At 38.4% G+C, this 14,044-nt stretch overlaps 2 protein-coding genes across 4 annotated transcripts in view; one reads left to right on the top strand and one right to left on the bottom strand.

The window, feature by feature from the left end:
* LOC124162826 (transcription factor SPT20 homolog) overlaps positions 1-975 on the bottom strand; it is a 60,671-nt gene extending 59,696 nt beyond the window's left edge. For all 3 annotated transcript variants that reach the window (XM_046539493.1, XM_046539494.1, XM_046539492.1), the window contains exons 1-2: positions 884-975; positions 656-799 (exon numbers count right to left, since the gene is read on the bottom strand). In XM_046539493.1, the coding sequence (XP_046395449.1) occupies positions 656-799; positions 884-919 (180 nt within the window). In that variant the 5' untranslated portion in view covers positions 920-975. The remainder of the gene's footprint in view (positions 1-655; positions 800-883) is intronic.
* Positions 976-1,998: 1,023 nt separating this feature from the next.
* The window catches only part of LOC124162827 (exosome complex component RRP45), a 39,278-nt gene continuing 27,232 nt past the window's right edge, over positions 1,999-14,044 (top strand). The window contains exons 1-3 of the mRNA XM_046539495.1: positions 1,999-2,084; positions 2,316-2,410; positions 2,575-2,797. Coding sequence (XP_046395451.1) covers positions 2,019-2,084; positions 2,316-2,410; positions 2,575-2,797 — 384 coding nt within the window. The 5' untranslated portion in view covers positions 1,999-2,018. The remainder of the gene's footprint in view (positions 2,085-2,315; positions 2,411-2,574; positions 2,798-14,044) is intronic.

A 14,044-nucleotide genomic window follows, 5' to 3' on the forward strand; every position in this document is an offset into this window, starting at 1 on the left:
GGTAATTAGATGTTGAAGAAGTTATTCACAGGGCTAAACATTATATAAATTAACAGAATAGTGTTTCGCAATTAACTGAGGGCTTAAGATGAATTACAATTGCAATAAAGAAAAATATTAGTTGCTCTACTTTTGAGTGAGATATTTAATTGATACGATACAAATATGCACTTTCAGTGAGGTGGAACTACATTGACTTATAAATAATGCTAAGCATTCACTCCAGCATCACAATATTTCATCCATACAACTGCCTTCATAGACCTCAAACAACAGAAAATCATAGACGATACCTAATATAGACCACATAGAATAGATAATAAAATATAATCTCAACGTTCTTTAAACGCTTAAAATGTTTGTCTACATAGAGAAAAATAAAAACATTACACCATTGCTTGCAAAAAGTAATAGTAATATGTAATTAACTAACACAGTATTTACAAGGTCGTAGTAAGAGAAACAGAAGAATTTAAAGCGGAAAATATATATTATGCACATCATGAGAAGTTAACCTGGTATATGTAAACGAAAACAAGTGATATCAAGTAAATTTTAGAAATGTTATAAACCCAAGAGAGGACCAACATTTTTTCGAAAAAATTAAATGCGGGATAAACATTCCTCAGACACAAACTTATGTCCGTATACATGCCTTAAGTTCTGGAATTGAAGAAAATCCTGCCTCTTCTTCATAAAGTTCTCTCAGCTTTTGGTGTATAGACACAAAAGTGGAACCATTCCTTCCCTGAGTATGCTGCACTGATGAAGGCTTTTTTGTAGCAATGTGAATAATATGCTGAAATTTCGATTTTCATGATGAGAATATGAAAGGTACACGGTTCTTCTTATTTGAAATTGGATATAAGATGCTTATACTCACTTCAGCCTTCTCACATGCAGCCTCCAGGCTTTGCATGGTTGTCTCTTGGTATCCTCATTCAGCTAACCACAGGAGTATTTTAAAGAGCCAGAAAATATATGGATTAATAGCCGACATGGGTTCTGACTCTGGAAACAAATTAGAAACACCAAATCACTTCCAGTCACAGCACAACACAGATTAAGACAACTTCGTAGAAGTTACTTCTCACTTTCTTGACGACCAAAGAAAACACCACTTAGGTTACGAATTTACACGGGAAATATATTATTACCTACTATTTTCTTGACGAGTTTCGAATACTTTTAAGAGATTCCTTGCACCACTATCACGAAGAATGCTCACGTCAATAAATGGAGCTGACTTAGAAAGTAGGTTCATAAGTTGCTTAACGACGAAAAGAAAGAAAACACACACAAGACGACGGAATATTGAACAAATAACAGAGGAATATATAATTCTGCCGTTGAAGAAGAATGTATTACTTTGGAGGAAAAGAAACCTTTAATTTAGCCGGCTTTGTCCGAAGAGAAAGACGTCGTCTGCACCTTGACAAGTGAGTAGTTTGACATTTCAAACCATATTTCCCGGCGTAAAAATACACGAAAAAACTTAACAGGTGTACAATATAAAAAATGGGCAATAACGCCGTATATCTCATTTTCCCATGACGTATCGTTTAACGGAGGTCTAAGCATTAAACAGCGTTTGGATACCCCACCTTGCGGATGCCTATACTCGTAGCCGTAAAGGCAGCCATCAGCTGCCGCGAGCAAGGTAAGTATTTTGTCGCTAATAGTTCATTGAGGGCCAACATTAAGATGGACCCAATCAAGGTCGATGAGAGAACGCATATTCCTAAAAGTAACGAAATTCACTGAAATAGTATCTATTGCGTGCAGCGGGTAACACGTGAAATTCTTCCCGATCGGTGCCCAGTTTACAAACATACTTCGTGTATTTTACCGACTACTAACGGCAGGAACAAGGAACTACAACGTTTTCACGAATTCTCCTAGGGGGTGCTAGTTTGAATTTAGGCGGATCGGAGGCAGATGAATACGAGAGCTCGGACCAATGTTTTTGTTATCTAGTTACGTATTCAGGTATTAATTTTGAGAAAAACTTCATTGATATGAAAGAAGTACTTCTTTCTACGTGTGAAAAGGAATTCATCCCCAGGGCCGTGTCCGAGGGACGGGTAAGAAGAATATTATTGCTGATAAACGGCATGCGTATCGTACCTGTTGCAACAGTATCTTCTGTTAAATTTATCTCGTTTTGATTTGCTTTTGAAACGATCTCATCTAATCCTGCACATTCTCATGAGTTTAATGAGGTCCTTAACCTTTTATGGAAACGATGGATTTGGTGCTGAGGTTATTTGGTGATATAGTTCTAAACTCCTTTTGTCTTCTGTATTGTTTCTCAGCGGCTGGATGGAAGAACCCTTCTGGAATATAGAAAACTACGGATTGACTATGGAGGAGATTGGGGTTGCTGTGTCGTTTGCCTCGGCGATACAAAGTAATTATGTGACATGTTTGATTAATGGGCGTATTTATTAGTGATAGCTAGCGTAAACCAAGCCTTGGACCGAATCTTATGATATTATCCATTATCCCTTGCTTTGTATAATTTGACTTAAATGTTGTAGGTGGGTCAGCTGCAGATATATATTTTACTTTCAGAGTGCTTGCCCAGGCGTCATGTGAAATCCAGCAGCCCAAGACCACGAGGCCTAATGAGGGAATCCTATTCATCAATGTGGAGTTTTCCCCGATGGGTGCTCCACATTTTGAGCCAGGGAGGCCGTCTGAACAGGCTGTACAGTGCAACAGGCTCATTGAAAAATGCTTGAAGGAATCGAGATGCGTTGATTTGGAATCTCTATGCATTGTGTCCGATGAAAAGGTGAGAATAATGAACAGTAGCAGTGGCATAACTATGGAGAGGGATGAGGGGATAGATGCCCCCCAAAGCCTCAGGGAAATGAAAAAAATATTTACAATTATTCTCGAGTTTTGACAAATAGTAACATGATCTGCTTAAAGTTTAATATTTTCTTAGTGCCAAAATGATAAATTATGAACTTCCAGGCATGTAATTTTCAAAAAAATTACCAGATATTTCCTTGAGGGGTAGGAGTTGCCACCTCTGGCCATCTCTTCCCCCCAAGGCATATTCCTAGTTTCCCATGAGGATAGCAACTGCACATTCATTAGCTGCAACAGAAAATCTTCGGAGGGGCCCATGAATGTCAGAGAACTTCCACGTAGATACTAAGGAGTTCCCTATCACTCAGGGGCAGTCTGGGGGAATTGGGGGGCCTTAGCTGGGGCTCATAATGAGGATATGTATTTCCATGCATGTAATTTTTGAAAGATTTTCCCGGACCCCTGTTGCTCGGTGGGGTGGGAACCCTCCCATCCCCCACAAGGCATATTCCTAGTTACATCAATGAAAAGTAGTATCCTCTTAAGAATTTTGGATGCCTATATGTTTTATTGAATTGGGATAAAGAGGTAATACTACTCAGTATACCTATATCTTCAGAGGTCCTCGGCATAATTAAATAACACGTATAAATTGTAGAAAGATGGACACGATGTCAATGTCAACTATATCTGCATTTTGAATATTTATAAACTTGATTAAGAGTATTGTGTTGAATGAGACTTGCAGATTGTGAAAATTTGTAATGAAAAATAATATTTGCATGTTAAGAATATTATAAATGGTTATTCATACATTTATCCTGGCTACAGTCACTGTATTATTCAAGGTCATTGGTTCAACTTGACAGTGCTGTTTAGTTATCTGTACAATAGCTTCTTTTTGTTTCACTTTAAATTTTATATGTCACTGAAGGTGATTTATAAATAAGATTTTTGTCTGTAATTTCCCAATATGTCAGGAAAATTGAGAGGAAGTCAATTAATGACGTATTCAAATGCCTAAAAGAATTGGGAACCTTTGGTAAGTGAATTTGTAAGCTCGACTGCTGTATTCTATTAAAAAAATTCCTATCCGTGAAAAGGGAATCGATCAACTTTAAAAATGAAGTCACCAATGGCTGTAAAATAATATTTTTATGGCCATTGGAGACCTTTTTAACTGTTGGTTTCAATTTATATTTCATCATCATTTATGTAAAACTCTGTAAGTCACCTCTAGGGTGTTTTTTTTTGTTTTTTTTTTTTTTTTGTAGGATGTGAACATTTCTTCCCTCCATGCACTGCATGTAGGTCCAACTAAAATTGTGCATGCAATCATGTGGCAGGGTTTAAATCTCACCAAGCATCATTAGCCTAAGGCAGTTTCTCACTCCTCAACCTAAGGCAGTAATGTTCTTGGGAAGAATGCATGTTTAACCCTTAGCTTGTAGAGCCCAAGTGCGCTTTCCCTCACTGTAGGAATTTCTAATACGGCTGAACACTCCCCTGCCATCCCAGAAAAACAAAACATTGAAAAATGTTCCCGTAATCTAAGGGTTGAACCTGTATTTTCTCAGATCTTTTTCCCTGATTATATGTTCATAATCCAATCTACTGTGGTAGGTAGCATCAAAATATTCTTGTACAGTACACTCCCGATTATCCGGGCTAATGATGGGGAGAGACGGCACGAATAATCGGAAAACACGGATGAACAAAAATTTCAATTTAATGTCTTGTAATGTTCGTAATTTATATAAAACAAACAACATATTATTGTTTATGCCATTATTCTGTTATTTTCGAGTGATTCCCGGACTCATTGAGAGCTTTCTTTGCCAGTTCGCTATCTTTTTAGCGACGATAACGTGGTTGTACTCATATTATTAATGCTCAATGTAAGGCCTGGTTTCAAAAACCACACGTCTGTGGCTGTGTGATCACAGATATAGAAAAGTGGTTTGCATGAATGCTTCAAAACCACTGCTCGACGTCAGAAACTAAACTGTCAGGCAGCACACCACGTAGTCGCATCTCACACAAGTTGCCCAGGTTGCAACTGCTGCGGGACGTGTATCGGTGATCACGGAGGGCAACACATCCAACAGCTAGAAGATCTCTAGCAGCAACACTAACAGGCTTTGGAACAACAGCAGTTCGGTGTTAACTCTGCAACCATTGCATCTGGTCTCCCTGCATTCAGGTCGTGCAAACAGCTGCACTCTTACTGTCTGCTGCATCTCATTGGAACTGCCTCCTTTCTGTCTAGCCTAAACTGCATTATGGTTTGCCTTGGTAGAAGCACAATTTTTTTAGGCTAGCATCACCCCATACTGGACTATGTGCCATTACTTCAAGACACACCTGGAGCATCACTTCACCAGTGAAGTTAGGGAAGCCATACGAAACCCACTAGCCACCAATCTTTATCAGATGCTCAAATTTCAGTCAGTGCAATTAATTAGCGCAGCACAGCTAAATTTCAGCGCAGTCGCGCACTGCGAGGCTTGGAAAACAGGAACACGATACTCCCGTGAATGCAGATACCGCGCGATCGATTCTGTTTTACGAAGGGGATTCTATCCTAAATAATAAGCCTGGGTCATCCTAGCATTAATGCAGTAATTCCGATGATTTTGCACCTGATTTTATTTTTTTAAATAAAGTTCGTGGAAAATATTTAGCGAGAGTGAAAATCATGCACGGATAATCCAATCTTTGCTGAATGTACGCCAGCTCAATATTTAAGTATCTCATAAGATTCCAATGTACTGGCAGTGTACTCCAAATTAGCCTGTATGAGGAAAAAATAGCCCTTCAGGTTTGCCATCTTGCCGCTCTAGAACTCCTTTCTTGCTTCCTAATATGCTATTAGCTTGCCCTGTAATGTTACTGATGCATACATGTATTCCACTAAATTTAGTAGTTAATCATGATTAATTATTTACTTTTCAACGTACTTTCTTCTTTTTTTTAGGTATGCCGGGGTTAGCGTTTCTTTTTTCGAAAATACATCACTATGCATTTTTCTAAATTCAAGTTCTGCTGTCACTTTTCACATTGCTTCGTTTGATTGAATGATTTGAATGTATTCGTCTCGTGTTTTCCAACCCGGTTAGGGTCTGCATGTTGTTGGCCTTAACCCAGTTGGAAACCCAAGAAGAATTCATCCTTCTTAGATGCTTGATTTCCTGTGGTAAGCTTTAACTTTCCTGCCTGCTCACACAGACTTATACCTCAATGGCCAGAGCCACCACCATCTACCTCAATGAAGAGGAATACTTTTTACCTCTATTATTCATCCCATTTCCATTTTGGATGCAGAAAGCTTATCGTAGAAAATCAAGCATCTAAGAAGGATGAATTCTCCAATGAGAGATCACATGGGCCTTAAAAAGGGTCGCTAAGACCTAAAGTTTAGTCGCTGATTACTGAGTCAGCAAGCACCCATTAGAACTTTCCTTACATAACTCAAGTCAATCCACATATATTTCTCCTTGTACAAACTTGGATGGAATGCACAATTTGTTCTGTCAGAATGCCTCCTTCCTTGGCTCTGGCAATAAAGTTTGTGCTAAAGAAATGTGAAAACTGAGAATTCTGAGAAAGCATTTTTGTATTCTTCAGCATTTGTCGTTTTCTACATAAATTTGCTTAACAAATGTATCCATGGGAAAAAAGTAATTTCCCAATTGATAATTTTGAGATAATGTTGTGGCAAAACTCCATCCCACTCATGCTGTGTTGTTGCAGTGGATGTACTTGCATCCTATGTGGATGGTTAGTTTTTGGTGGTGGTGAATATTGGTTCTTATTTTTCTCAGACCGTTCTCAACTCTATATGGTTCTAAAGGATTGTGGTGTCACTTGTAGTTGATCCACCATCCTGAGGTGAAACACATCTCATGCCATAAAAAGCAGAATCTTATATGAAGAGTGCTACATTAAGATCATTCTCATGCAGTTTAGAAATATGTATTATTTCCATACTTCTCTCCACCACATTGATGATCCAAGACAATGGAGGCTTTATTCTTTGGCTTTCTGGCTACATCAGGCATCATTGAGCTTCTGTGTATCTCTCATGACCATCCACTTTGTCATAGTAGCAGAGATTACAAGGTAGAGTAGGGTGCTAAATGAGGTGCAATTCTGGGAAGTCTAACATCAGCATGTATCCCAGAATGCGCAACACATCCAACAGCTAGAAGATCTCTAGCAGCAACACTAACAGGCTTTGGAACAACAGCAGTTCGGTGTTAACTCTGCAACCATTGCATCTGGTCTCCCTGGTTTCAGGTCGTGCAAACAGCAGCACTCCTACTGTCTGATGCATCTCATTGGAACTGCCTCCTTTCTGTCTAGCCTAAACTGCATTATGGTTTGCCTTGGTGGAAGTATAATTTTTTTTAGGCTAGCATCACCCCATACTGGACTATGTGCTATTACTTCAAGAGACACCTGTAGCATCACTTCACGAGTGAAGTTAGGGAAGCCATACGAAATCTATTAGCCACCAATCTTTATCAGATGCTTAAATTTCAGTCAATATGGTGCATTTCTTTGAGAAGCAGTGGGCTCAACAGCTTCTCTCAGCAGAGGAGCTGGGGAATCGTAAACCTACTTGATTCCAATGGCAAGCATGTCTCCTATCGGCACAGCGCTAGTCTTTCCTGCACCCACTGTTGCTAGGGTCTTCTATTGGTGCAGAGGCCACTATCAATGCGCAGCACACTTCTGCTCAACGAGCTTGCAGTTATGGCCAGTTGCATCATCACCTTCAGTCAGTTTTTTATTCTCTGTCCACAGTTTTTGCTTTTGTCCACAATTATGCTTTATTCCCGACAATTCACCACTTCCTCAATGTATGGGGGAACTTGCCTTGCACTACTAAATTTGCATACTTGTCTCAGTAATCCTCCATATCCATTAATTGGGACATGGAACAGATCTCGGCTTTGTTTGTGTTACAATCTTTCCAAAGGGGTCAGTCTAATAATCATAGAGAATTTTCCATTACATTCTTTTAAGGGAGGTTTGTGAGACAGAGAAGTTGTCACTGTAATTGACATTATTGGCATCTCTAAACATACAACTAATTGGTGAGTGGAAGGCATTTTTTTGCTTATGGTAATTAATTTCAAAGAGAAGATGTATTGGGACTCCTATGTTTCTCTTGATGAGATGCTCAGGGTGATCAATACAATTATTCAATAATTTATGTAGAAGTATGGTGTGATTAATTTTCCTTCATTTGTGTAACGGTGGAAAATTAAACATGCTGGTGTATCATGATAAATAGAGCGCGGAAAAAAAGTCTCCAATTTTTCAAAAAAAAGTCGCCATAAACACTTATGGCTTGTTCACCCTTTACACATTCAAGTTTCTTCATCACATCCATTATTGTCGACACCGAATCACTGAGGCTCAAGATGGAAGGGTCAAGATAATTGATTTTTTTCTACCAACAACCCAAAGGATGCTGAAATACATATCATTTCCAGTGGGAGTGTGCTGTCATCTAAGAGTTATCGAGCATTTTCTATACATTCTGCATCGTCTTCAGGGTCAATATTCTGTATAACCTGAAGTAAAAAATTAAAATACAGTTTTCCTCTCTAAAATGCAGTTGTAGTTATTTTTAATTGAGCAAAATTGCAGGAATTCTATTTCATATTAATGAAATTGATTCATCAGTCATAACAATCATAATTACAAATAATTACTTACATTCTTAATTTTCTCGAAGTGTTGTGCATTGAACACGCAAGCTTTCAGCCATGTTCCAAATCTTGCGAGGAATGGATCCGGAGGCAATGGCAGATCACAGCAAAATATTTTGCGTATTTCCACGCGCGATGGTGCTTTCAAAAATAACTACGAAAATATTAAATATTTGTTCTGCAGTTATATATTTAGAATATATAGAATTGTGTTCATACAATATGTATACATTCACCAATCCTTGTTGAGCCTTCATTTTTCCTCTTCGACCGAGTGCCAAGAGCGCATTGTTTGCCTCGCTACAATGTAGGCTCATTTCGTAACATCTACTCTCAACGTGATACATTCACTTCGTCGGAAATTCTAGATAACCTTTCACATATTTGTATAATTTTTCCACTTATCTCCTGCAAAAAAGCAGAGTGCTAACATACAGTGTAACGCTGTCCCATTTTCAGCAGACCACCCGGGTTCAAATAAGTTGGTTCATAATGTCCCTTTGTGAAGTCTTTGGACACCCTTAGAAAAAAAAGGGTGAGGTGGCTCAAGGAAAGAAACAATATGTGAATTTAACATGTAATTGGATAAGTACGTGGTGAGCTCTACCCTCACATATCCTTACCCCCTTCGAGTTGAAGCACTGCATGGGCTTACTTCATGAACGATGGAGTAATCGAAAGAATTCATTGCAGTTTCCAGAGCTATTAATAAAATTCCGCATTAGCAATTGTTAGTAGCTTACATTCTATGGTAAATATCTGCTCCGTGTAGTGTGAACCGCATAAAAAACAAGATTTGTCCGACACAAAGTTGAACAAGTGTGGTCACAAGAGCCAAATAGGCAGGTATTTTCAATAAAAAGTCCCAGAAAAGTCTCTTTTAATCGAAGAAGTCCTGCCGCAGCAAAAAAGTCCCAAAAAGTCTCTAAGAAAGTAATTGAAAATGGTTTTATTTAATGAGATTGGTGAAGATTTGTATTTAAAATCACAAAGTCCCACTTTTACAAAAAGTCGAAAGACTTTTTCCGCGCTCTAATGATAACTGTGAAGGCCTGTTTACTCGGTGCATATACCTGAACAAGTTAATGTCTAAATGCATGAATGAACATGAAAATGCACCGTATAACCACCCAACATGTGCAAATGCATGAACAGAAAATAGAACCTGTTCCAATTTGGATCATGCACTTGTACATGTTCTGTTCCAGTATCGTTATTCATGCAAAAAGACATTAACTCGTACATGTAAATGTATCATGTAAACAGGCCTCAAGGATATTTACCTATATTGAAATTGGAACCAAGTTTTCAAGCCAATTTCCTTTTTACACTCTCTATCAATTGTATATCTTGCTTGTAGTATGGTGAGCAGAGAACCATACTCACGTAAAGATATGACCAGTGAGAAATATAATACTTGTAACGATAACTCTAACTCTAGTTTCTGAACTAATTGTGTCAAAGGATCTCAAATCAATGTGATCTCAAAGTGAAATTCATACACATTTACAGACTTGCTAGACCATTTTACTGGTCAAAAGAGAAAGAAAATTTATGTGATACTCTTGTAAGTAGTATTATTGTTAATGTGGAAGGTTCACAAAGGGCTCAGGATGAATATTTTACGTCTAGGAAAAAAAACACGTATGAACCGTAGGCTGTCTGGTTTAACAGGAAAACTTCAAATAGCAGTTAGTGTGAAAGAATAAGAGAACTAGTTTCAATTGAAATATGAGGTTTCTCAGTGATAGACCTCAGTGAAGACCTCACATGCTGTGTATTTAAACACACTAACCGATGGATAGAGAAGTTGAAATGACTGCATTGTGATTGTTGATTTTTAATCCAAAATTAAACATGTAAATCACATCAATGTGCTAATCAATAAAAAATTAGGCATTTAACTTGGATTTGCACACTTCCTGTGTTTTGACATGTTTTGCTCGGCTACAGTCAAGTTAACCCCAACAATGATGGCAAGTGCTACTGTTTCTTTGAAATATTTATATTTTTGTAAGTTTTTCCGCTCTGGATAAAATCGGAATTACTAATGGAAAAAATGCATGTTTTTTATTTTTGTACACATTAATTGCTAGATTCATGCCAAGAATATTTATTTAAATTTAGAAAACTGCTTTGTCACAAACATTTCATTACATTTGTGGGAAGGCCCAACACTCACTGCTGGGGTCATGAAAATGAAATGTTTTTAGTACATCAACTTTTTTTTAACAACAAAGAAAGCAAAAAGCTATGAATTTTATTTTTACAGGTGTTGGGTCATATCTTAAAGGATACTATAAAATAATTTAGCTTGATTGACATATTGCCTTTGGTCAAAACTAGAGATGTGCGAATAGTATCCGCGAATACTTGAATACTAGAAAGTATTCTATATTAGAGATGTCGAATAATTATGCTAAAGGTACACTCGCGAATACTTTGACTTTCGGGCCATCCGCACCGCCGCACGCACACATCGTTGGTAGTTCACTCAGAAAAATGTAGAGAACTCTAGTCGTTTAGTGCATACAGTGCCGTTATAGGCAAGTTGACAAACTAAATCAAATTCGCGGATTAGAGCGGTGAAAAGAGTTCGAAATGGGAAACCGAAAATGATCGGGTGAAAAAATCCAAAAATTCCAGGTTTCCCCCACCAGGAGAACCTCAGTGGCATGGGACAGTAACTACGTAGCACAATTCCCAAAATCCGCTACCTCCCCCATCCATCAGCCCTCGGTCTCTCCTCCTCCGACGCTTTCCTCTTCTCCAAAATCAAACAAAAGGCCCCAGCTTGAGCAGGGTTTGTATTACGAAGAGCATTAATCAAAAGCTTCAAAAGAAAATATCAAGTTACAGGAGAACAATAGAAACGTGTTTCGCCCTTCCTTCTTTCTCCCCCCACTGACCTTTTTCTGCCTACCTGCTTCGAAGTTCCCCATTTCTGGAGATCAACTGCTGCATGAGTCATCTATTAGCCCAAAAGTTGTTTAACAATGACTTTCAGCAATTGATATTACACCTTTATTGGATTGAAATATTAGTAATGTGCGCGTAATTTAAAGAAGAACAAGACCAAACGTGACATATTTCTGACATCATTTAAGCCTTTTAAGGAAGGAAATAAATGCCAAAATACGACGGAGACTTACAATCAGCATTCTGGCAAAACTCAATATCCTCACAGCTGAGCTACTCATTTTTTCCGAAAACATAAATCAAGTTACAATTTATGAGTTATGCTACAAATCTCTATGGTCACAGTCACAGACAAAGGGATATTTCCTCAAGATAGTTGGTTTCTCCCTGCTAGCAATTCGAATTAATCTGCTATCTTGTGAGAATGTCCAAAGATGGACTGAAAATAATTGAAGAAAATCCGGTGGAGAAGCGCATGTATTTTGCAAAATGCCTCGGATTTTCAGCTAGCACTTGACAGCAGGAGTGGGGGTAAAGCGAGCTACCTGTTGAAAATAAGAAGTTGGATGAAGCCGAGTATCAGATGGGCGTGCCGCTGAAATGGCGTTTGGTAGATAAGAAAGTATACATCAGGCAGAAATCCATCATAGCAGTGTAAATGCAGAGACAGTATGCAATCATTTTTTCACGAGGTGGTGTGTCCCTTTAGAATTTTTGGCAGAGATGTTAGTTGAATAAACTATATGCCCAATCATTTCCTTAAAATTAAAATATTCCATTAATCAGCTAAATTCCTGTTCGAATCCTTCAAAGGAAATCAAAATTACTCCCCAAAATCTTGTGTTTCCTGCTGCATAGGCAACCGAGGTAAACATTCCTGCATTCATCGGTTTTTTTCGTCCATCCCCTTGAAACACGATAGATCGAGGTTCCACTATATACCTATTCATTTACACATTCATCAAGTGAAATAGAAGAAGAAACATACATTTAATATGCATTTCGCAATTCTAGTATGCAAAATTCGAATATTCGATCAATGATTTAATAATCGAATTCAATATTCAAGTTCGAGAAATCTGGTATTCGACCCATCTCTAGTCAAAATTTGATGTTTTATAGAACCATGTTTTTAACATAAAATTTTCTAAAATGTTCTGAAAAATATGAGGTAAGAGAATTTTCAATATCTCTGAAGACATTTTTCAATTTATATTTGGAATCCTTATGCCTTTCGATGATATACCTGCAAATTTTCATAAGAATTGAATGAAAAATGAGACTAAAACAATTTATTTACCTCTGGAGGTACAAGTGGCCTCGGAGACCCCATTTATTGCAAAACTGCAGTTTTACCCAAACCTCAAATGGTCAGGAAAAGAAAAACTATTTGAGGTAGTCAAGAAAAATTTTATGTGGTTTCATTCCTACATGGGAGGACGAAAATTGACAAGTTTTATCCAAATCCGTGGCGGTGGGTGTCAAGCCTGAATGAACTGACATTGAATGACCCATGGACCACTGAAGTCGGTCCCAACATCAAGTGAATGACGGAGTAGGGAGCTCATCAAGTGGTTTCCATCCCAGAGGAAGAAAAGTAGAGACCTCTACCATCAGTTATGATAGCTCCTAGGCCAGGCAGTCTGCCAAAAATCCACAGAATACCACTACGTCCTTTAGTGAGCACAACCGGTGTCCTTACATGCAGGTCGGCCCACCTGTGGCCAAACGCTGCTAACCTTCCCCGGATGCACAGATTTCCACATGAAGAATTCCGCCCAAATCATGGATATTCTGAAATCGACCAGGGTGACGAAAGATGATCTCCTTGTCAGTTTTGGCTTATTATCTCTCTTCACCAACATTCCCATCAAGGAAGCTATGGAAATCAGCAGAAAACTCATGGTAGAGGCCTTTGCCAACCTAACAGAAGGACCTTGCTGACCTAACAGAATTCTGCCTGAAGAGCTTGTACTTCCTTTGGGATATTAGATTTTACTAATGGACTGATGGATCAGCAATGGGCTCCCCTCTCACCGGTCGTGGCAAACATCTTCATGGAGGAATTTGAACGAAAGTCCTCAGTAGTGTCATGAAGAAACCCTCCCTTTGGCTGAGATGCATGGATGACACATTTGTCATTTGGCCGCATAGCCCAGGCATGACATGGTCCTTGGGTCACCTGAATGGACAACACCCCACCATCTAATTCTTTATGGAGATAGAAGAGAATGATTGGATCCCCTTCCTAGATAACATGGTGGAAAAGAAGGGGGATGGAAGCTGAAGACATTAAGTGAGACATTGAATGCAGGATGATAGGGATGACTATTTAGGGGAGGAAATACTTACTCAGAAACTGAAGTAAATTGGTAAATGAGGTCTGATTACCTCCAATTAGTCATATAATGAATGTTGTCAATTTGAAGGTTAAAGAAACAATGAGTCATCTATAAATTTGTCAGTAGAAAATTGTGTGATGGAAGGGTGTAATGAGATTAGTAAGTCCCAAGATGCTATATGAGGTAGGCTAAAATCACCAAGCAATATAATATCTGACAAATTATCGTAGAGTATTATAT

This window comes from Ischnura elegans, chromosome 7 (genome assembly GCF_921293095.1).
Source record: "Ischnura elegans chromosome 7, ioIscEleg1.1, whole genome shotgun sequence".
Taxonomy (NCBI): Eukaryota; Metazoa; Arthropoda; class Insecta; order Odonata; family Coenagrionidae; genus Ischnura; species Ischnura elegans.